The following is a 22431-nucleotide window of genomic DNA, read 5'->3' on the forward strand; positions in this document are numbered from 1 at the left end:
AATATATAGTAAAGTGTAATTTATTCCTGTGATCAAAGCTGAATTTTCAGCATCATTACTCCAGTCTTCAGTGTCACATGATCCTTCAGAAATCACTCTAATATGATGATCAAGAAACATTTATGATTATTATCAATGTTGAAAACAGTCGTGGTGCTTCATATTTCTGTTCTATTCATTCTTTGATGAATAGAGAGTTCAAAAGAACTGCATTGAATTGAAATATAATCTTTTGTAACATTATAAATGTATTTTCTGTCACTTTTGATCAATGTAATGCGTCTTGCTGAATAAAACCATCAGAGCTGTGTGAAAAAGCTTTTTTGCTGATATTTTATTTTTCATTCTTCTCTCAGGAATTCACTCTGGTATGGTGGTGGCCGGGGTCGTAGGTCACAAGATGCCTCGCTATGGTCTTCATGGGGATACAGTCCACACGGCTTCAGCCATGGAGTGCAATGGGAAGGTACATGCATACATATTTATTATTAAACTTTATTATATTTATTCATAAATATAATCATTAGCTACGTTTCCATCCACCATTTTGATGCGAGTTTTGGGATAACACATGAATAAAAATGCTAGATGGAAACGCTAAGATGCACAAAAACGTTTCAATTGAGTCAGTTCATTTTTAATTTTTATCTGATATAAAGACACGCACATAAACTGAATATATCCCTCGATGCAAGAAAAAAAAAAAAGGACTGGCCTAGCCAGCGGACCAATCACATCGCAGGATCTCAGATGTTGGTTTGGTGTTTCTGAAACTCCTGAGTCGAAGTCTGTCATCAGAATGATTGGGTTTAACTCCCTCCAGAAGCGTCTCACATGATTGAGTTCTCAAACACCAGCATCCGAACGCAAGAGAACATGACAGTGTTTACTGAGACACAGCTCATTAATGATGGAGGAAAGAAGAGAAGAGCCACAGTTTCTTCCCCGATTCCAGAAACGTCCATTTTTATAACTGATATTTTGTGCAAATTTTCCAGGAAGTGGCGATTTTGTTCTCTTGAACACATGGGATGGAAACGCTGCTTTATTCGCAGATGTTTTATGCCATATTCCAAAAGTTAAATTCGTAACTTTGGATGAAAGCATGATGGCTACTGATGGATGTGCATGATTGATTATCATACGCATGATTGATTATCATATGCATGATTGATTATCATACGCATGATTGATTATCATATGCATGATTGATGATCATATGCATGATTATCTTATTCTTGTGCCATAACATTTGCATGGCACTTCAGGGGAATATCATAGGAACAAAAATCCATGCCAGTCCAAAAACACATGCTAATGCCACATTTTGTTTTTTGTTAGTGTTTCAGGAATATATTAATGAATGTTTTAATTAAGCAATTAGCCATGATCACATGGCAGAACATTTCACACTGGTTTGATATTTGTTCGTGTGTCTGACACTGCAGGTTTAAGCAAGTTTTATTCTTTCTTTAAATAGTAGTTGCTTGTACTTTCTGGAAAGTTTTCCTTAAACCAGGGATTCACTGTTTTTTTGTTAGCTGATTTAAAATATTTACTTTTTTAGATTTTAAGTTATTATTTCAGTCATTTAAAAACAGACTTGCTTGTTCATGGTTCTCTGATACTGGTTAATATAGTATATATTTGACACGATACACGGCACATTCTCCACATTGATCCGCATGCGATCTATATATATATAAAAGAAAATAAAAAAAAATATATATATATTTGACAGGCACATTCTCCACATTGATCCGCATGTGATCGTACGGGTCGTCTGACAGCTCGATCTCCTTCCCGCCCTCCTCATCCCCAGATATGTGCATTCTGGGAATTCTGTTTTGGAAAAGGCAAAAAAAATAAATAATAATAATAATAAAAAAAATAAAAATAAATAAATAAATATATATATATATATATATATATATATATATATATATATATATATAATATATAAAAGAAAACTTTCCAGAAAGCATCAAATGTTTTATGCAACATTCCAACTGTGTGCATAAGTTTAATTCGCAGCTTTGAATGAAACATAGCTACTGATATTTGCCTTAATTACTTGAAGCAGAAATAATAGGGTTAGTGCTATTTTAATCACAAGCAGCGTGATATCGAATGCTCATTAGTGTGATGTGTGTGGGGTTTATTGAGCGTTTCTCTGGCCGTTCACCGGCCCGACCCCCCCGCTGTCTGATTGATCTCACTGTATTGATGGACTGATCTGTCATTGATAGGAAATGCACATTCAGCTGAGCAGCGCGACTTACGAGCACCTGAAGGGAAGCCACTTCATCTTTGAGAGACGTGGGACCATCACCATCAAGGTCAGTCACTAAACAACTGCACTGAACAACCAGGACCACCTGAGGTCCGACGAGCTGATCCACCTTTACAGTTAGTGTCGCTTACTAAAGAAAGAGTGGAATCGGAGTGTCGATTTACATAGTGCAAAAAGAAAAAGCCTCTCTATTTACACTGACTCTGCCCACCACTGTCTGATTCAGTCACACAAAATTACCAAAGAAACCTGTCTGATAACAGGATCAGTGTCTATTCGGACGGGATTAACTTCACAAGGCTTGATGGAGTAATGTAATTCTACCACAGGACGTCTGTAATATTAATGGCTAATTCGCACGGGATAAGAGATCTCAGTAAACTAGCAGAAGTGGGAGAGTAACTCGATTTGCACATCGCCGTCACTCCTGTCGTCATGTGTGTGTTACGCTGCTTCCTGATATCACGTGTGCAAACACATATAACCTATATTTATATATATAAACCAGTTATGTCCGGTCAAACGATGTATTAATTAACTATTGGATTGTGTTGGTAATAGACACTTACCTAATGCTAAAAGATGTTTCGTGCCTCTAACAAGTGCTGTCGATCTTCTCTCTGATCTGAATGTGTGTGTGTGAAACACTTGAGTTTTGCCACAGACTCGTCCCAGCGTCTAGAACGCAACTGATGCTTTTTCAAGCGTCTCCATACTTGAAAAAAAACGCGGAAAACTACTTTTAAACACGAAAATATTAACATTCATATTTACAGAGGGTCTATTCGCACGGGACTAGTATCACCTGAGGTCATTTTTCCGGACCTTTTTACTGAAGGTAAAAGTCGCTGTAATCTTTACTGACATTGTCCGACATGATCACTGAGATGCACATTCAGACGGGACTAAAATCACAGAGAAGCTCTGGTCATTATTACTCTACCCCTCCTCTCCATGTTACACTAGTCCCGTCTGAATAGGGCTATAGTCTCATTCTTCTCTGAGCTCGGAAAGGCCTTTATTTTAAATGAAAATTAAGAAAATATTCGAAAAGTGGAGATAAAGTGCCTAACAGTTATTTAACAGTGTGAATAAAGTGTTTATCGGTTAGGGATAGGTGTAGGGAAGGGACAAGTAATGTCCCAATAAAGCAGCATCCAATTATGATTTTAATAAATATAATCATATACACTGAATATATTGTTATTATTGCATATTGTTTTATAATATACCACAATACACAGATAGTGCAAATAGTATCTGCCACTATATGCACTAAATATAAATATCATTAAAACTACTATTAACGCTAAATACTGCTATTTTCGCTTAGTGTAAATTTCTTTTATGTGATTTATTTATTGATTCAACCTTAAACAAAAGAACTAACAGTGTTTGGGAAAGTTACATTTACATTTTTTACGAAAATTAATGTTACGCAAAGACATTGGTTAATAAAGTGAGATTAAATACATAAAGTATATTGTGTTATTTAACATTTAATTATTGCAGGTTTGCATTTCACAGTTTTTGTTAATTTTGAAGAATCCTGATTGTGTGGAGTAAATGCATCAATAACCCTCATGTTCGCTGAGAAAGATCCGACTTTTTCCCTGGCAGGGGAACGTGGAGATCGAGACGTACTGGCTGAAGGGAAAGCGGGATAAAGACGGGAACGCTCAGGCCGCCTGCCCACAGTTTGAGGCTCAGACCATCAGTAAAGCCAGCGCTTCTGCTCCGGAAACACACACCGATGAGGTAAACACACCATATCATCACCAAACAGGACAAATGTGGAGCTAAAATTAATGAATCTGTTATCTTAGATCGACTTTGAATCACTGATTATATTATATTATATTATATTATATTATATTATATTATATTATATTATATTATATTATATTATATTATATTATATTATGTTATATTATATTATATTATATTATATTATATTATATTATATTTTTTTTTTTTTATAAAATACGTTTATTAATTCTTAATCTTTTTGTTTTATTTTATCTTTTTTTAATTTTTTCATACGTTTTTTATTATATTATATGAAGTGTTATCATTAGAGAATCATGCTGTATTTTAAAAGCTGTTTGCAGGATGGCTACGAACACTTATTGGTCATTATGACTGCTCTTCTCCTCAGGTGTTTCCCTCAGTGACCGCTGAAGATGAGGACGATGTGAAGTCCCTCCGCTCTCAGCGCATGACGATGAAAACCTCGGGAAACTCTCGGGAGGAGTCCGTGAAGGAAGAAGCGTCGGTCAGTACGGTGAGATATAATAAAACACACAGATAATATCAAAGCCTCTCTCTCAGTCTCATTATGAGGACGTTCTGCAGGACAACAGCCTCCAGGATCCACACATTCAGCTCGACTCGGATGAGTTTGACAGTCGAGATTCCATAACGGAGTCTCCCTCTGGATCCTGTGATTCCCACGGCTCCGAGAAAAGCAACATGTGCTCCGTGTGCTAATCGCAGTCATCATCACGTGTAATATTACAGTTTAAATCAGCTGTTTTCTATATGAATATCTAGTAACGTGTAATTTATTCCTGTGATCAAAGCTGAATTTTCAGGATCATTACTCCAGTCTTCAGTGTCACATGATCCTTCACAAATCACTCTAATATGAGGATTTGATGCTCAAGTCAAGAAACATTTATGATTATTATCAGTGTTGAAAATATTCTCGTGGTGCTTCATATTTCTGTTACATTTTTTCTTCAGGATTCTTTGATGAATAGAAAGTTTAAAAGAACAGCATCTAATTGAAATATAATCTTTTGTAACATTATAAATGTCACTTTTGATCAATTTAATGCGTCTTGCTGAATAAAACCATCAGATGAAATCACAAGTCATCATGACGTGTCTGTTTTAAAGTTATTGATCTGAATTCTGTAAACTGGATTCTCTTGTAAAGAGATTAGATGTATTATTGAACTGAAATGTGCTTATCGTGTTTTCTCATCTCTACTCCGTCTCATTCAGCTTAAAGCTTTATTAATCTCTGTTCACTTTAGCTGGATTTATGGCTTATATTGACAGATATCTTTATTCATTCATTTTTTAAGAATCTCACAAAGAAATGTCAGGTTCATATTTCATCCCAAAATCAAAAGGAAAAAGAGATCATTTTGCATAGAGAAAAATACCCTATTTTAAGATCATTATTATTCATTAATGACATTATTTGCATGACAAATAAGCGCATTCCTTTTTTTTACATTTTTTTGGGGGATAAAATCAGCATAAATTAGCAAGTACCATCGTGATGTATAAGTACTTGACATTTTAAATCATTTTTTGTAACAATATAAATGTCTTCAACCCCGGACCCACAGTTTTTGAACGGTGGTGTATATTTTTTGCATTTAGATTGTTGCAAATATGACTTGGGTTTAGACCGTTTTCATCAAATCCATCCAGAACTTTGATACAGAGCCTGATTCAGATGTAATTTCTTCATGCCTCATTAGTGATAGTATGATCTGGTTAGTTGTTCTAGTGCTCATGAAGACTCATTTGCTGTTAAAGTCAACCTTTACCCACCCTGGTGTTGTTCTGATGCCGTTTGCTCTTCTTTCTTTTATGGAAATATAATTATATATATAATTATAAATTTTATATTTTCACGAATGCAGTGAATAGCGACTCTGTCTCGCACAGAAAAACACACAAGTTGTGAGAAATCAAGATTAATAAATACACAACATGAAAAACAACGCCTAGAAACCCCTAAACATGTATCTGGCACCCCTAAATGCACTGAGTGACGAAGTGACTTTTAAAGAGTGTATCTAAAATAAATAATCATAATAAAAATAAATATATAAGTATAACTCTACATATATAGTAAATGTCATTCAGGTGTTCCATGTATACAAATAAAATGACAAAATGTGTACAATATGCATACAGCAAAACAGCGCCGTTCATAAGTTTGGGGTTTGTGGGATGTTTGTGAAATCATTTCTTCTGGTCACCAAAGCAACATTTATTTGATGTAAAATACAGTAAAAACTGTGAAATATTATTACGGTGTAAATCAGCTGTTTTCTATGTGAATATATAGTAAAGTGTAATTTATTCCTGTGATCAAAGCTGAATTTTCAGCATCATTACTCCAGTCTTCAGTGTCACATGATCCTTCAGAAATCACTCTTAATATGATGATCACAAAACATTTATGATTACTAATAGTGTTGAAAACAGTTGTGCTGCTTCATATTTCTATGAAAATAAAAAATATAGATTCTTTGATGAATAAAAAAGCTCAAAAGAACAGCATTTATTAGGGATGCACCAATACAGAACTTTTACCGATACCGATAACCGATAATTCTTTATATTTGAAAGCCAATAACCATATAAATTGGCCGATAAATCTAAATCCAAATTTTTATAACATTTTTGAGAGCCTGATTACAGAAACAAAAGTCTCATCATTAAAAGCCATGTCGCAAACACACAATTCTAATGATCTCATCATAATTTTATGTAGCCGATATGACAGACTTGCACATGTTGCACTGAACTGCATTTTCTTTTTTTTTAAGTGATTCCAATCATATGTCAAGCCATTTAAAACCATCATTGTGAACAGTTGCGCATCTGAAGTGTCTCAGCTGAAGGAACTAATCCATTATTTATCGTTTTTTATATATCAGGCCAAATTATTCTTATCGAGAAAAATAATCTCATATCAGTACCGATACCGATGTAGTGGCCGGTATATTGTGCATCCCTTGCATTTATTTGAAAATCTTTTTATCTTTTTAAAAATCACTTTAAAGTGTGCATGATGAATACAATTATTATAAAAAAACAATTAAAAAACTCTTTCTGACCCCAAACTTTTCAACAGCCAATCAAACCAATATTGCACGATGGGATTTTTAGTCCAGGTTGTGATTCATAAAAATGTAATAACTCAGTCTCAGACGGAAATGGAGAGAAAAATATGCGTTTTCAAACAAAAAATGTATTAGTGTGGTCAGGGGGCGCCGCTAGCAATTTTGGGCCCTATGAAAGAATATGAGGTTGGCCCCCCACCGCACCCATTACATTAATAAAACCGATCTCTGGGGGCCCCAAAAGTGTGTGGGCCTTTAGAATCGTCCATAACTATCTTTCTTTCTCTTTCTCTCAGTCTCAGACGGTGTTTCCCGTCGAGGACCCGGATGAGGAACTGCACCTGAAGGTGGCGCTCTCTCGGCTCAGACTGCAGTCGGGCTTCTGTCGCTCCTCTTTCTCTGGCGTTTGCAGGGAACAGTGGAAGCAGAAGGTGTAGATGAACGCCACCAGGAGGAGGACACACACCATGCAGAAGATGAGGACGACGAGGATGGTGTGAATGTGTGTGTCCTCAGAAGAAGGAGTCCCTGCAGACGTCACGTTCCCACTGGCGGCGTGTGCCATGATGGCGGAGAGGGGGATTATGGGTAGGTTATTATCACTAACCTGCTGTAGAGGTGAAGATAGCATTTAAAGGGGTGGTGTATTGCCCTTTTCACAAGATGTAAAATAAGTCTCTGATGTCCCCAGAGTGTGTGTGTGAAGTTTTAGCTCAAAATACCCCACAGATATTTTTATATAGCATGTTAAAATTGTCACTTTTTGAGGGTGAGCAAAAACACACCGTTTTTGTGTCTGTTCCTTTAAATGCAAATGAGCTGCTGCTCCGGCACAGGGGGCGGAGCTTCAACAGCTTGTGTCCTTTTACCTCACACACACATGCACTGAACATTTCAAAACCTTTTAGCCTTTAATGTTCAAACTGAAGTCAGACAAAGATGGAGAGACTCAAGAAGAAGTGACGACATGTAGAAGCAACAGGACATTTCTGAATGGTTAGTTGATGAATTTATGAAGCTTATGTGTAGTTATCTTCTAGTCATTGATTAGCATATTCTGTCTTGATAATCTATAAATGGTGTTCAGGGGGCGGGGTTTATGTAAATTTCGGGAGGAATGTGGTGTAGTCTCTACCAGCCGTTTGTTGTAGTCCTTAAAAAGCGATTTCTGTAAAAGCAAATATCTCCCTTTGCTTTGAACTTTGAGCGTTGTAACTTTGCAGATGTTGTTTATGATCAAACAGCAACATTACTGTGGTGAATCATGTCCAGTTATATATATATATATTTTCAAATTATTTTTATTTTTATTTTCAGTGAAATATGAGCTGGACGTGTTCTTGATGGACTCTGAGATATTTATAAATATTTATGAATTAATTATAATTTAAATGATTATTATTATTATTATTCAGCTAAAAAGGTAAAACATTTTAGTATTAGTACAATTTAAAATGAATGGTTTCTGGAATATACAGTTTTAAATGTGATGAATTTGAATTTTCATGCATGACTTCAGATATCATTGTAATATGCTGATTTAATATGTTTTGTGGAAACTGTGATTTTTTTTTTTTTTATTTTTTTTTTTTTTTAAGATTCTATAAAGTTAAAAACAGAAACAGATTTTTTTTTGTAGCAATTTCTAATGACCAGCAACACATTCAGCATGTGAGGTCTATACAATACAGATGCTTACATTTACACAACATGGACATTTAGACAATAATTGGATGGAAAATCTCAATTTTGATTAGTAATCTCAGTTTAAGTTTGGCTCAGTCAAAAAAGAGCATGCATGACAAGAAATATTACACATAATCTTGTTTTCTGGTCTGAAGAGACTCACCCTGTCAGTTGTGATCTGTGAGAGTGTCTCTGTGAAGATCAGTCCTCTTGTGTTTGCATTGCAGAATCTGCACACTAAACGAAACAAACAAAGAACTTAAGAAAGGATGGAGAGAGCGAGGGAGGAGAGGCGGTCGATGTTGCCATGGAGACGCTCAGCGAGTGGATGAGAGCTTGAACGTGATGAACGTCAGAGTGTGATGACAACTCAACAAAGATGAGTAGATAGTGTTATATGAGATGAGATGCATAAGTGTGTTCATGGGTTATTATATTCAGTCAAACATATTCAGTCAAACAGGGATGGATGGATAGAACGAATGATAGATAGATTGACAGAAAGAACGATAGATAGATTATTAACATTTTGCAGATTCTCCAAGACTGACTCCAATCTTAAGTAGTTTCTTTCTCTTTCAAGACACATTAGAGAATGAGAAAAAATCCTTTAAATGTATTTTATTTAAATCTAATAAAATTGTATTTACAAATCAAAGTGAATCATTCTGAATTTGCAAAAAACATTGGTTTTGAAGCCTCCTCTAAACTGCAAAAATAAAATCTAAAAAAGTATTTTATGCTTAAAATGTAAACAAAAGATGTCAGTGGGGTTAGTAAAATAATCTTTATTGTTCTTGCTCCATGCACAGATATTTTTCTTGTTTTAAGCACAAACTCACTCACTTTTCCAGACTTGTGTAATGGCAAACTTTTCAAAATAAAATCAATTTCTTCCTTACAAAAATAGAAACGGACATATTTAAAGGAAAATGTGGACACCTTTGGAGCACTTATTGTTCTGATTATATGCAAATCATCATGTGTGGTTATTGTACTGCAAAAAAAAAAAAAAGAAAAGATTTTCTTACTCAATATTTTTGTCTTGTTTTCAATAAACATTCTCAAATCAAGATACATATTGAAGCAAAATCGCTTAAGATATTATGTCTTGTTTTTTGAATACAATCATCTAAATTAAGTATAATAATATTAATATCTGCCAATGGGGGTCAGAAAAATCATTTTAATTCAAAGAGAAAAAGTTAATTTTTCTGAAATCATTGGCAGATTTTTTTTCTTGTTTTATACAAACTCGCTTAATTTTGATAAAACATTTTTTTCAGAAAACAAGACTTAGGGTGCTAGTTTCAGCCCGACACAGTTTTCATTTTCACGTCCTGCGTCACGTTGTTTAAATAGCAAATGTATTTGCGCATCTGTGCACCCATGGGCTGCTGGTCTGAGAACGAGTGTGTGTTCTGGCGCATTGATGGAGCGTTGCTATTTTGAGGAACAGAAATAGACTGAGTCATTGACCGACTGAACCCTGCTCTAAAGTCAATGGCGCAATATTTGTTTTGTTATTTAAAGAGCGCGTTAGTAATGTGCGCCTATAGGCGGGTCCACAACGTGCTACACTCTGCTTATTACACACACAGGGACACACAGCAGAGCACACACATGGCAAATATTTAAAATAAAAGGATTACAATGTAAAAGATTATTATTGTGCACATAAAGATATGGTGAATCCGGCTTGTCCCGTACATGTTCTGCTTACACTCTTTTACCTCGCACACGAGCGGATCCGTTTGCTCTCTGGAGACGCGTTCGGTCTTTCCACTATCAAACTCCGTCATGTAAATAGCGAATCCGCCATGGCGCGAGCGCAACTGGCATTTAAAGGGAATGGGAGATGAGACTCTGATTGGCTTAAAGCACGTATTAACACCCATTACTCATTATGAGAATAGCGACAACCCTTTTAGACCATGCGCCGGGAGCACCGACCATTTTTCCCGTCGTTAAACTAACAAAAGTGGATTCAGACACGCCCTAAGTGAACTTGCGCTTTAGACCATGCGCTTAGATCCTTAAAATAGGGCCCTTAATATCTGAAGTCATTTAGCATCTCCAGTAAAAAAAATTTTTTTATATTTGCACTGGAAAACAAAACAGTACTGAAAATAAAAAAATACTGAGTAAGAACATAATTTTTTTTTCCGCAGTGCATATGCTTGTTCAGCTCAGAAACGTTCACTTCTTCCTGGTGATGAGGTTGTTGCAGATCCAATTCATCCCGTCCTGAAAACACACAGAGAGAATGGAAGAAGATTGAGGTGATGCTGTTCTGACCCAAACTCTTTAGTCTTTAGCGGCCCCTAACAAATGAATAACTTTTTGACAACAAAAATGAAACATCACTGAACTTACTTGATGACGTCATTGACATTTTAAAAGACTTTTTAAGGCAAATAAGTGACTCTAAAACATCTAACACCCAGCAATGTGTAATTTCTTTGCATCTCCTTTCGAATACAACATTCAAATTACTAGACAAAAAATTATATCCTGAGAAAAGTGGATTTAGAGGGGTATAGCGCCATAGACCTCCATTCATTCTGCACTCATCCTGTGAGCGCCCTCATGTGGAACCAGAGTGGAACTGCAGCCAGTTCAGAAGCCAGAAGTTTACTGAGAGTGGAAGTTCTCCCCTTATAGAGCTGGTAAGTCCCGCCCCTTCCGCTAACCCCAACTGGACCTCTAGGTTGAAAAATCATCAATGCAAGTGAATGTGAGAAAATAATTATTTTCTGGTCCCGTTTGAATTGTGCAATGAATGTGAACATATGTTGTCTGTGAATTTTTTATATAACTTTTCATGTTACGAGTTTGACCGTATTTTGTATGATTCTTTGGCTAGCAGTTGTGGAGGAGACATAACGAGAAAGACTACATGTCGCCTATGTGACGTCACCCCATAACACATTTCCCTCCACTTGTCAAATCACGGTGCTAATGCTGCGATAATCTATGGAGACAGATCGAGATGTGTTTTGTACCCAAATGTCACCATTCAAACCAAATGGGCTGTTCTTTCTTCAGATTCGCGTCTGAAAGCAGCGAAGAGTTGTAGTCCACAAAGTGCTCTCACACAAAGTCTAACCGTAGCAAACTTCTACCCGCTAAATTGTAGCATTCTTCACACGAAAAATTATATTAAAAATTCACAGACAACATATGTTCACATTCATGGCACAATTCAAACGGGACCAGAAAATAATTATTTTCTCACATTCACTTGCATTGACGATTTTTCAACCTAGAGGTCCAGTGGGGTTAGCGGAGGGGGCGGGACTTACCAGCTCTATTAGACATTCTCTGGTTATCTTTAGCAGCGGTCTGATATCAAGAAATAACAGACCGCATTCTACATTAGAATTTAACCAAGCCATGTAATAAAATATTATATTTTTTGTTGCTGGTGTTTATTTTATGAATAAAATAAATATTAAAATGAATATTTTTATGGAGTAACCGTTTTATAAAAGCGATAAACCCCTTGAAGTCGTGTTTTACAGTGAATTTAGAACAGCTGCTGTTCAAGATCCACTGTAAATCACGGCTTCACGGGGCTTATAGCTTTAAAATAAATAAAGGTGACTTGACTATGTCCTGAAAACACACAGAGGGAATGGAAGATTTAGGTGATGCTGTTCTTAAACTGCTGTGAAGTAATGAGATACACTGCTAGTAGTTGTGGTTGTGTGTGTGTGTGTGTGTGTGTGTGTGTGTGTGTTTCTCACCGGCACTCCCTCTCCGGTGAGCGCAGAACAGGCCTGGATCTGCCAGACTCGATCTCTGTACGTGTGCAGGTTCAAACCCTCCGCGATCTCGCTGGATGGAGACGCCGTGCCTAAATCCTGTTTATTGGCGAAGATGAGGATGGGAACGCCTGCAAGGTTTTCCTCGTCTATCAGCTCTGACAGTTCCTGCAGACACACACACCGTTTACATTTAAAGTCTGATTTATTATCTGTGCACATCATTAGTGTTTTATATTCATGTGTCTCATAATCTTGAATGAGAATAAGTTCCTCTCGCAGCATCTCTTCTCTTCTCTGATGATGTGGGCGGAGCTACCTGTCACTCACATGAGATCAGCCAATAGCAAACCACAACCATCCAATCAATTCCCCACAGAGAAAATCAAGCCCCGCCCACATTTGTTCTTGTTCCAGAAGCGTTTCACTCGGATATACGACACAATAGAGAAGACTAATGCAACTTCTGTTTCATAATTACTTTAAATAATAAAAAAAATTGTTTTTTAACAATATTAATGTATTTACTGTCACTTTTGATCAATTTAATGCATCCTTGCTGAATAAAAGTAGGCCTTATTAATTTTTTAAAATCTTACTGGCCCAAACTTTTGAATAGCAGTGAATCAAGGTTTCCACAAAAATATTAAGCAGCAAAAACATTTTCAACATTGATAATAAAGTAATATGAAATGTTATTATCTATAGTTCCCTTACTAGGGAAAAACTGTAGTAGACCTAATCTATACCTATATCAAAATGTATTTAAAATACATTTATTTCATACTAAGTACAGAATACTACAAACCCATTAACATATTTACTGACAGATCGCTTGAGACTTACTGATATAAATATAATTCAACTTAATTTGGAGTACTTCTTTATTGCACAATGCACATTTCTTAATATGAAGCCTAAAATGTGTTTTAAAATAACTATTAGTATGTTGTATGTATAATATCAGTCTTTAAATGCAAGATATTTGCAATAGTTCCACTTTAACACAATCAAATATACTTCAGTTTGGCTTTAGTTGGACATCCGCACTATTTCTGGAAAACTAAAGTGCATTAAGTTCAAAATTAGTTGTCCCAATTAAACAGAATTTAAGTATATTAATTTAGTTTACCAAAAGTGCAATTGCAGGGTATTTATTTTAAGTACACAAATATGTAAATGTGTTTGTAGCATAAAATGCATGTATTTCAAATACATTTTAGTATATTTATTTTTCACTAGGGCTTACATGTAGTTTTACAGTAAAATACCATTTTTGGAAGTATAAATAAATAATCAAAGCTATTTATTTAATAAATAATTTATGTCAGTGATGTGTGTGTGTGTGTGTGTGTGTGTGTGTGTGTTTAGACACACGTGTCGGTGTCAGTGATGTGTGTGTGTGTGTTTAGATGCACATGTGTCAGTGTGTGTGTGTGTGTGTGTGTGTGTGTGTGTTTAGACGCACATGTGTCGGTGTGAGTGATATGTGTGTGTGTGTGTGTGTTTAGACGCACGTGTCGGTGTGAGTGATGTGTGTGTGTGTGTGTTTAGACTCACCTGTGTCGGTGTCCGTGATGTGTGTGTGTGTGTGTGTGTTTAGACTCTCGGTGTGTGTGTGTGTGTGTGTGTGTGTGTGTGTGTGTGTGTGTGTGTGTTTAGACTCACCTGTGTCTGTGTGAATAATGTGTGTGTGTGTGTGTGTGTGTGTGTGTGTGTGTGTGTGTTTAGACGCACCTGTGTCTGTGTGAGTGATGTGTGTGTCTGTGTTTAGACTCACCTGTGTCTGTGTGAGTGATGTGTGTGTGTGTGTGTGTGTGTGTGTGTCAAGTCAAGTCAAGTCAAGTTTATTTATATAGCGCTTTTCACAACATAGGTTGTATCAAAGCAGCTTCACAGTAATAAATTAAAACAATACATCAATGTTTGTTTCTAATGGAACGTCCATGTTTGGTAATGCTGATCAATAGTATCGTTGATTGATTAATTAAATTAAATATCCAAATATCCCCAACTGAGCAAGCCAAAGGCAACAGTGGCAAGGAACCGAAAAACTCCATCAGGTGACCTAATGGAGAAAAAAAAAAAACCTTGGGAGAACCCAGGCTCAGTCGGGGGTCAGTTCTCCTCTGGCGTTTATGAACTAGAGGTCGGATTTAACTGTAAGATTAAAAGTATTATATGAATGCCTGGCTGAAGAGATGCATCTTTAATCTAGTTTTAAACTGGGAGAGCGAGTCTGAGCAACGAACAGTATCCGGAAGACTATTCCAGAGTTTTGGAGCTAAATGTGAAAATGCTCTCCCTCCTTTGGTGGATCTGGATATCCTAGGTATGACCAAAAGCCTCGAATTTAGTGACCTTAAAGAGCGCGATGGATTATAGGGCGATAGAAGATCGGTTAAATAGACTGGAGCTAAGCCGTTTAGGGCTTTATAAGTCAGTAGCAATACCTTGTAATTAATACGGGACTTTATAGGTAACCAATGTAGTGATGATAAAATTGGTGTTATATGATCATATTTTCTTGATCTAGTTAGAACTCTAGCGGCGGCATTTTGGACTAACTGTAGCTTGTTTATTGAGGATGCAGGACAACCAGCTAATAAAGCATTACAGTAATCTAGTCTCGAGGTCATGAATGCATGAACTAACTTTTCTGCGTCAGAAACTGATAGCATATTACGTAGCTTAGCAATGTTTCTAAGGTGGAAAAAGGCTGTTTTTGTAACATATGAAATATGATTTTCAAAAGACAGGTTGCAGTCAAGTATAACACCCAGGTCTTTTACTGTAGAGGATGAAGTAACAGGACATCCTACTATGTTAAAGTTGTATTGTGAGAGGTTTTGTGGGTGGTTTTTTGAACCGATAAGTATTACCTCTGTCTTGTCTGGATTTAATAAAAGAAAATTGCGCGTCATCCAATCTTTTATATCTTTAACACACTCTGTCAATTTGGATAATTTAGCGTTTTCATCTGGCTGTGATGAAATATAGATTTGAGTGTCATCAGCATAACAATGGAAACTAATTCCATGTTTCCTTATAATATTTCCAAGTGGCAGCATATATATTGAGAATAATAGAGGGCCTAACACAGATCCCTGCGGCACTCCATAGTTTACTGGAGTTATGATCGATTTTTCTCCATTTAAATAAACAAAATGGTAGCGGTCTGATAAGTATGATCTGAACCAGCTTAATGCTTGTCCTTGAACACCAGTATAATTTTGTAGTCGATCTAAGAGTATTGTATGATCTATAGTATCAAACGCAGCACTAAGATCAAGTAAAACTAGTATTGAGATACAGCCTTGGTCAGAAGCTAAAAGTAAATCATTTGTGATTTTAACGAGCGCAGTTTCAGTGCTATGATGCGGTCTGAATCCAGACTGAAACTTTTCATAGATGTCATTTTCTTGCAAGAAAGAGCCCAGTTGAGCGGACACAACTTTTTCTAGTATTTTAGACATAAAAGGTAGATTTGAAATGGGTCTATAATTTGCTAGATTATGTGGATCTAATTGTGGTTTCTTAATGAGAGATTTTATAACTGCCAGTTTAAATGTTCTTGGAACATAACCTAATGATAAAGACGAGTTAATAATATTGAGGAGAGGCTCTTCCACTACAGGTAACACTTCTTTCAATAGTTTAGTTGGTATAGGATCTAGTAAACATGTTGTTGTTTTAGATGAAGTGATAAGTTTATTTAACTCTTTTTGTTCTATAGTTGTAAAGCACTGTAATTGTTCTTGCGGGGTGATAGTTGAGGCTGAGTTATAAGGCGCGATTGAGGATTGAACGTTTACAATTGTGGTTCTGATGTTTTCTATTTTCTCAGTGAAGAACTTCATGAAATCATTACTACTAAACTCTAACGGAATATTTTGTTCAGGAGACATCTGTTTATTTGTTAGTCTAGCCACGGTGTTAAATAAGAACCTAGGATTGTTATGGTTGTTTTCTATTAGTTTGCGGAGATGCTCAGCTCTGGCCTCTTTTAGGGCCTTTTTATAACGTGACATACTGTCTTTCCATGCGATTCTAAAGACCTCTAAGTTAGTTTTTTTCCATTTACGCTCTAAATTACGGGTTTCTCTCTTTAGAACATGCGTAGTATTGTTGTACCATGGTGCTTTACTTTTCTCTCTGACCTTTTTTAGTCTAATGGGTGCAACAATATCCAATTTTCCAGAGAGAATGGTGCTCATAATGCTAGTTAATTCCTCAAGTTCATCTGTTTGTTTGGGTTCAGGCAGCAGCTGAGACAGATCAGATAAGCTATTTGAAAAATTATCTATGGTGGATGGAAGGATTGTTCTGCCTAATCGATAACGCGGCGCAGCATGATATATTACAGGGGTACGTAATATGCAAGTTACCATGTAATGGTCAGTGACATCGTCACTTTGTGGAATGATATCTATATCGGTTGGATCGGTTCCATGTGATATAATTAAATCGAGTGTATGATTAAAACGATGAGTTGGTCCGGTAACGTTTTGCTTGACCCCAAAGGAGTTTAATAAATCTGTGAACGCAGCCCCTAGCGCATCATTTGAATTATCTATGTGGATATTAAAGTCTCCAACAATTAATGCTTTATCGAAATTAACTAATAGGTTTGAGAGAAAATCTGCAAACTCTTTTAGGAAATCAGCGTAAGGCCCAGGCGGTCTATATACGGTAGCCAAGGCTAGAGATAATAGGGATGTTTTTCTAACATCTAAGAGCGTAACATTTAGTACAAGTACTTCAAACGAAATAAACTTATAGCCCGTTTTCTGAGTAACATTGAGAATATCTCTATAGATTGTTGCAACACCGCCGCCACGACCAATCAGACGGGGTTCGTGCTTATAGGAGTATCCTGATGGAGTAGACTCATTTAGACCGAAATAATCATTTGGTTTAAGCCAGGTTTCAGTAAGGCAAAGTACATCGAAGCTATTATCTGTGACTAATTCATTTACAATAACTGCCTTAGGTGTGAGTGATCTAATGTTTAGAAGACCTAGCTTTAGAAATTGTTTTTGATTACTAATAGCAACATTCTCTGGTTTAATAACAATTAGATTTTTTCTAGATCCTGCAGTAGATTTATTATTTGATCTCACTAAACGAGGAATAGACACAGTTTCAATGCAATGTTCAACACTATTTATATCAGTTAAATTGGTGCAGCAGAGACTATGATTTGGACTTTTGGTTACTAGTCAAAAGGTAGTAAGTGTTTAGACGCACCTGTGTCGGTGTGTGTGTGTGTGTGTGTGTGTTTAGACTCACCTGTGTAGGTGTGTGTGTGTGTGTGTGTGTTTAGACTCACCTGTGTCGGTGTGTGTGGGTGTGGGTGTGTGTGTGTGTTTAGACTCACCTGTGTCGGTGTGAATGATGTGTGTGTGTGTGTGTGTGTGTGTTTAGCATTAGGGATTTATGTTACATCTTGTGTTGTTAAATGAATGTTTACAGGATTATATTTTAGCGTCATGAGTGTCAAATGACAGAAATCCCAAATTTCCAGTAAAAACTTTCCGACTCCACTGTGTGTTTCCCTTGTTTTACGGTGTAATTTAACACAGCTCGCCGCTAACACACAAAGAACAAACAACATTTGTCCCGGGAAGATTCTATGAATTATATTTGCATATATAATGTCGTGTCTCACCAATCCCGTTTCCTCGAAGCGCTTCTTGTCGGTGCTGTCAATGACATAAACCTGCAGATGAACCAGCACACAAGTCTTGTTAGATTGCACATAGTGACACTTCACACATACAATTAATGCTATTTCTTTGTGGTATTGTGCTGTGTTTCTAAAGTAATAACTTCTCACCAATAAATCTGTGTTTTCCAGGTATTTCTTCCAGAAAGGACGGATCTTCCTCTGTCCGCCGATGTCCCACACGTTCAGTTTCATCCCGTGAGAAGCCACGCTCTTGATGTTGAAGCCCTGAAAACACATCGCTGGTCAACATCGCCCAAAATAACTTCATTTGCAAATCAAAGAACATGTCATTTGATGCAACAGTCTCTGTGTGTTCCCATAATGCACTGGAGTGAGCTTCAGCCAAGATGGCGGATAAGCTGTGAGAAATGTTGATTATAAATATACTTGATTTTCACTCAATACTAGGAATAATCGAGTGTGTACTTAAAAATTAAAGTTCTACACTGACATTGATGGTTCCGTGATGAACCTTTCACATCCATGGAAACGTTGCATTGCACAAAAAGTTGTTTAGAAATTATTATCTTGAATTTTTTTTATTGTTATGACCTGTTGACTGAAAGGTTCTTCGGGGAACCACGATGGTTCCTCTACGGCTTCAGTGTGAAAACCCCTTCTGGACACTTTATTTTAATGGTAATGAATAAGTCCTGCGGGGGTGATGCACACTTGAGAGTCAGTGTGTTTCTGAGATCAGGTGTGTGACGAACACACACTCACGATACTTTAAAATACATCAGTAATATCACCGTGTGATTATTTTTTAAAGCTTGTGAACTTGTCTTTCCTGTGTGTGTGTGTGTGTGTGTTTAGACGCACATGTGTGTGTGTGTGTGTGTGTGTGTTTAGACTCACCTGTGTCAGTGTGAGTGATGTGTGTGTGTGTTCAGACTCACCTGTGTCGGTGTGAGTGATGTGTGTGTGTGTGTGTGTGTGTGTGTGTTCGGACTCACCTGTGTCGGTGTGAGTGATGTGTGTGTGTGTGTGTGTTCGGACTCACCTGTGTCGGTGTGAGTGATGTGTGTGTGTGTTCAGACTCACCTGTGTCGGTGTGAGTGATGTGTGTGAGTGATGTGTGTGAGTGATGTGTGTGTGTGTGTGTGTGTGTGTGTGTTCGGACTCACCTGTGTCGGTGTGAGTGATGTGTGTGTGTGTTCAGACTCACCTGTGTCGGTGTGAGTGATGTGTGTGTGTGTGTGTGTGTGTGTGTGTGTGTGTGTGTGTGTTCGGACTCACCTGTGTCGGTGTGAGTGATGTGTGTGTGTGTGTGTGTGTGTGTGTGTGTGTTCGGACTCACCTGTGTCGGTGTGAGTGATGTGTGTGTGTGTGTGTGTGTGTGTGTGTGTGTGTGTGTGTGTGTGTGTGTTCGGACTCACCTGTGTCGGTGTGAGTGATGTGTGTGAATGATGTGTGTGTGTGTGTGTGTGTGTGTGTGTGTGTGTGTGTGTGTGTGTGTGTGTTCGGACTCACCTGTGTCGGTGTGAGTGATGTGTGTGTGTGTTCAGACTCACCTGTGTCGGTGTGAGTGATGTGTGTGTGTGTGTGTGTGTGTGTGTGTGTGTTCGGACTCACCTGTGTCGGTGTGAGTGATGTGTGTGTGTGTGTGTGTGTTCGGACTCACCTGTGTCGGTGTGAGTGATGTGTGTGAGTGATGTGTGTGTGTGAGTGATGTGTGTGTGTGTGTGTGTGTGTGTTCAGACGCACCTGTGTCGGTGTGATGGTGCTCACGTCCTCCGAGGCGAGACACTTGAGTAGTGTGGTTTTGCCGGCGTTGTCGAGACCCAACAGAACTATCCTGAGCTCCAGCTCTGCGGATCCCTTCAGCTTCTGCATGACCGAGAGCAAACCCTGAGGACACAACACACACTGCCGTTACATCAGCCGTTCACAGGTTACAGCTGCACTTTTCATTGACATGATTCTGGATAGAGAAAGGAGAAAAGATTTACATTCAGGACTGACATTCATCAGTTCATGCTAGTGCCACGCTCTGCCATTTGAGCTTCATGTTAGATCTGATGTTTGACAACCACAAACTAACATTCCCTGAACGTTCTGGGAGCTCAAACTGTAATGTGTCAGAGCACGTGTGCCTAAGATTGTTTTACTGGTTTTATCATTTGCTAAGCAAAATGTAAATATGACCGAAAGTAACAACAAAAAATATGATTTGAGGAATTATTAATTTAGAGGTTTATTCCATGCTATTATAGTAGACTGAAACCAAAACCATAAAAACAACTTTTGTTAGCTAAAATAATTATAAAAAAATAAAAAAAAAACGGTAAAATAAACTTTAACAATAAAATAAAAATAATAATATAAAAACTTACTTTATGAGGCAAAAAATAATAATAATTTCTCATTTTTATTTAGTTTAACTTGATGTAGCCTACTAAAATAACTAAAACTTCAATAAAAAATAATATAAATATAGGCATATTTTTTTAAACTAATAAAAATGACAAAAACACAACAAAATTACTAAAACTTAATTTTAACTAAGTTTAATATATATATATATATATATATATATATATATATATATATATATATATATATATATATATATATATATATATATAAACGAATTCAAAATATTAATAAAAACTGTAATAGAAGATCAATAATACAACAATTACACTGGCTTATTAAAATCCCTATTAGCAATAATAGTGATTCTTGCCTTTGCAATAATAATAATAATAATGTTCTTCTTATGCAGGGTTTCTCCTCAAGCACAGATTAAGTTCGTTCTGAGGAGAACAGATTAAGCAAATTGCGTTTTTCCTCATAAACATAAAGCATATTTAAGACAGTGGCAGTGTATATTTGTAGTCAAGTTGTTGATATTGCGCCGTTATTAGACTAATTGAGAGTGAAACACAGACCCATTCATGTGGTTAAGGCTTACAGTAATGAGATTTATCTGGTCATGTGACCCATCTCTGATTGCTTAGGCCCTTTTATATAAGACAATGCTAATCGTCCCAGGATCTCAAACCTAAAGCACACAGAATTCATCAGATTATTGAGCGTTTACTTTGTTTATATTGTGTATTTGGCTGATGATGTATCCAAAAATGATTTACAGTTTCAAAAGTTTTTTTTTTTTTTTTTTTTTTTTTTTGCAATGATGTTGAGAAGAATAATTGTTGTTTCCCCAAATATCCTTTTAGTAAACAGATCTCTTTTTTTATTAGTCTGAAGAACATTTTAATAATCTTAAGAACCTGTTTCCACTCTTAAATAACCTCTTGTTGTTCTGTGGATGTTCTTAATGGAATCAAATAATCTTTATTTTTAAGAGTGTGTGTTTATATACATTTGCATGTAAATGAATGTGTTGTTCGTGACTCAGAGAAAGCGATAAACGTACCTTTGGAGCGTCGCCCATCTTGACTTGTGTTCCGTCCCGCTGTCTCACATTCCTCCGTTGTGTCTGCGGGGTTATGGATGTGTGTGTGATGACAATCCCTCTCCCATGTTCAGGTGTTTGTGAGTGTGTTGTGTTGGACAGAAGACTTGCAGAATGGAGGATTAGGAGAGAATTAGTGTCTCTCTCTCCTTCCCACCCCCACTGAGACTCTACCAGCATTATCTCTCACTTACTATCCCTGCTAACTAGCTCTACTACTACTGGGTCTGGGTTGACACTTTTTCACTAGTGAATTTAATTTAATTTTTCAGTGGTTCGTAGGGGTGCAATATATCCTCTCACAATATATCGCAATATAAAAATGCATCAATTTATATAATGCACTATTTGATAGTGATAAACTCTGTGTATAATTCACCCAAATTTAAAAAAGTTGTTCGTTATTACTGGATAAGGTTTACAATTTTTTTAATATAATTTATGTTTCTCAAAAAAAAAAAAAAAAAAAAAAAAATCTACACAATTTAATATATTTTAGAGCTGAGCATAACTAGAACTTTTTATATGACTGCACTTAATTGTATTGAATGCTTCAAATCTAAAAAAAACTGTACTTGCATAACATTTAAATAAAATGACATTTACGTACTGATAGAGATTCACTTTTTTTGTTTCTTAAAACTTGCACTGTCAAATTA

The 22431-nt window shown here is 36.6% G+C and overlaps 2 protein-coding genes across 4 annotated transcripts in view; one reads left to right on the top strand and one right to left on the bottom strand.

Moving 5' to 3' along the window:
- Nucleotides 1–18556, top strand: part of LOC307170823 (soluble guanylate cyclase 88E-like) — a 36488-nt gene extending 17932 nt beyond the window's left edge. Inside the window, exons 15-20 of one of the 3 annotated variants that reach the window (XM_079892122.1) lie at nt 357–466; nt 2250–2339; nt 3914–4051; nt 4452–4577; nt 7464–7755; nt 18481–18556. In XM_079892122.1, the coding sequence (XP_079748248.1) occupies nt 357–466; nt 2250–2339; nt 3914–4051; nt 4452–4577; nt 7464–7604 (605 nt within the window). In that variant the 3' untranslated portion in view covers nt 7605–7755; nt 18481–18556. Of the gene's footprint in view, nt 1–356; nt 467–2249; nt 2340–3913; nt 4052–4451; nt 4578–4648; nt 5013–7463; nt 7756–18480 lie in introns of those variants that run through there. The other 2 variants (XM_079892123.1, XM_079892124.1) reach the window with 2 other exon arrangements.
- arl3l2 (ADP ribosylation factor like GTPase 3, like 2) lies at nt 9455–21973 on the bottom strand. Its single transcript, XM_079892125.1, has 6 exons — nt 21734–21973; nt 20059–20202; nt 18460–18576; nt 18292–18342; nt 12603–12788; nt 9455–11100 (listed from the first exon to the last, which is right to left on the bottom strand). The coding sequence occupies exons 1-6, from the start codon at nt 21950–21952 to the stop codon at nt 11053–11055; spliced, it is 765 nt and encodes a 254-aa protein (XP_079748251.1). The 5' UTR covers nt 21953–21973; the 3' UTR covers nt 9455–11052.
- Nucleotides 21974–22431: the final 458 nt, after the last annotated feature.

Source organism: Squalius cephalus (genome assembly GCF_949319135.1).
Source record: "Squalius cephalus genome assembly, chromosome: 14".
NCBI classification, from domain to species: domain Eukaryota; kingdom Metazoa; phylum Chordata; class Actinopteri; order Cypriniformes; family Leuciscidae; genus Squalius; species Squalius cephalus.

What these genes read in the sequence shown, in the direction of transcription:
- arl3l2 (XM_079892125.1), bottom strand. Translation starts at nt 21,952, where the DNA reads ATGCTGGTAGAGTCTCAGTGGGGGTGGGAAGGAGAGAGAGACACTAAT. An exon ending in GCTTCGAGGAAACGGGATTG is followed by an intron (nt 12,789 to 18,291) that starts GTGAGACACGAC and finishes GTGTGTCTGCAG; the next exon opens with GAACTGTCAGAGCTGATAGA. An exon ending in TCACCGGAGAGGGAGTGCCG is followed by an intron (nt 11,101 to 12,602) that starts GTGAGAAACACA and finishes GTGTGTTTTCAG; the next exon opens with GACGGGATGAATTGGATCTG.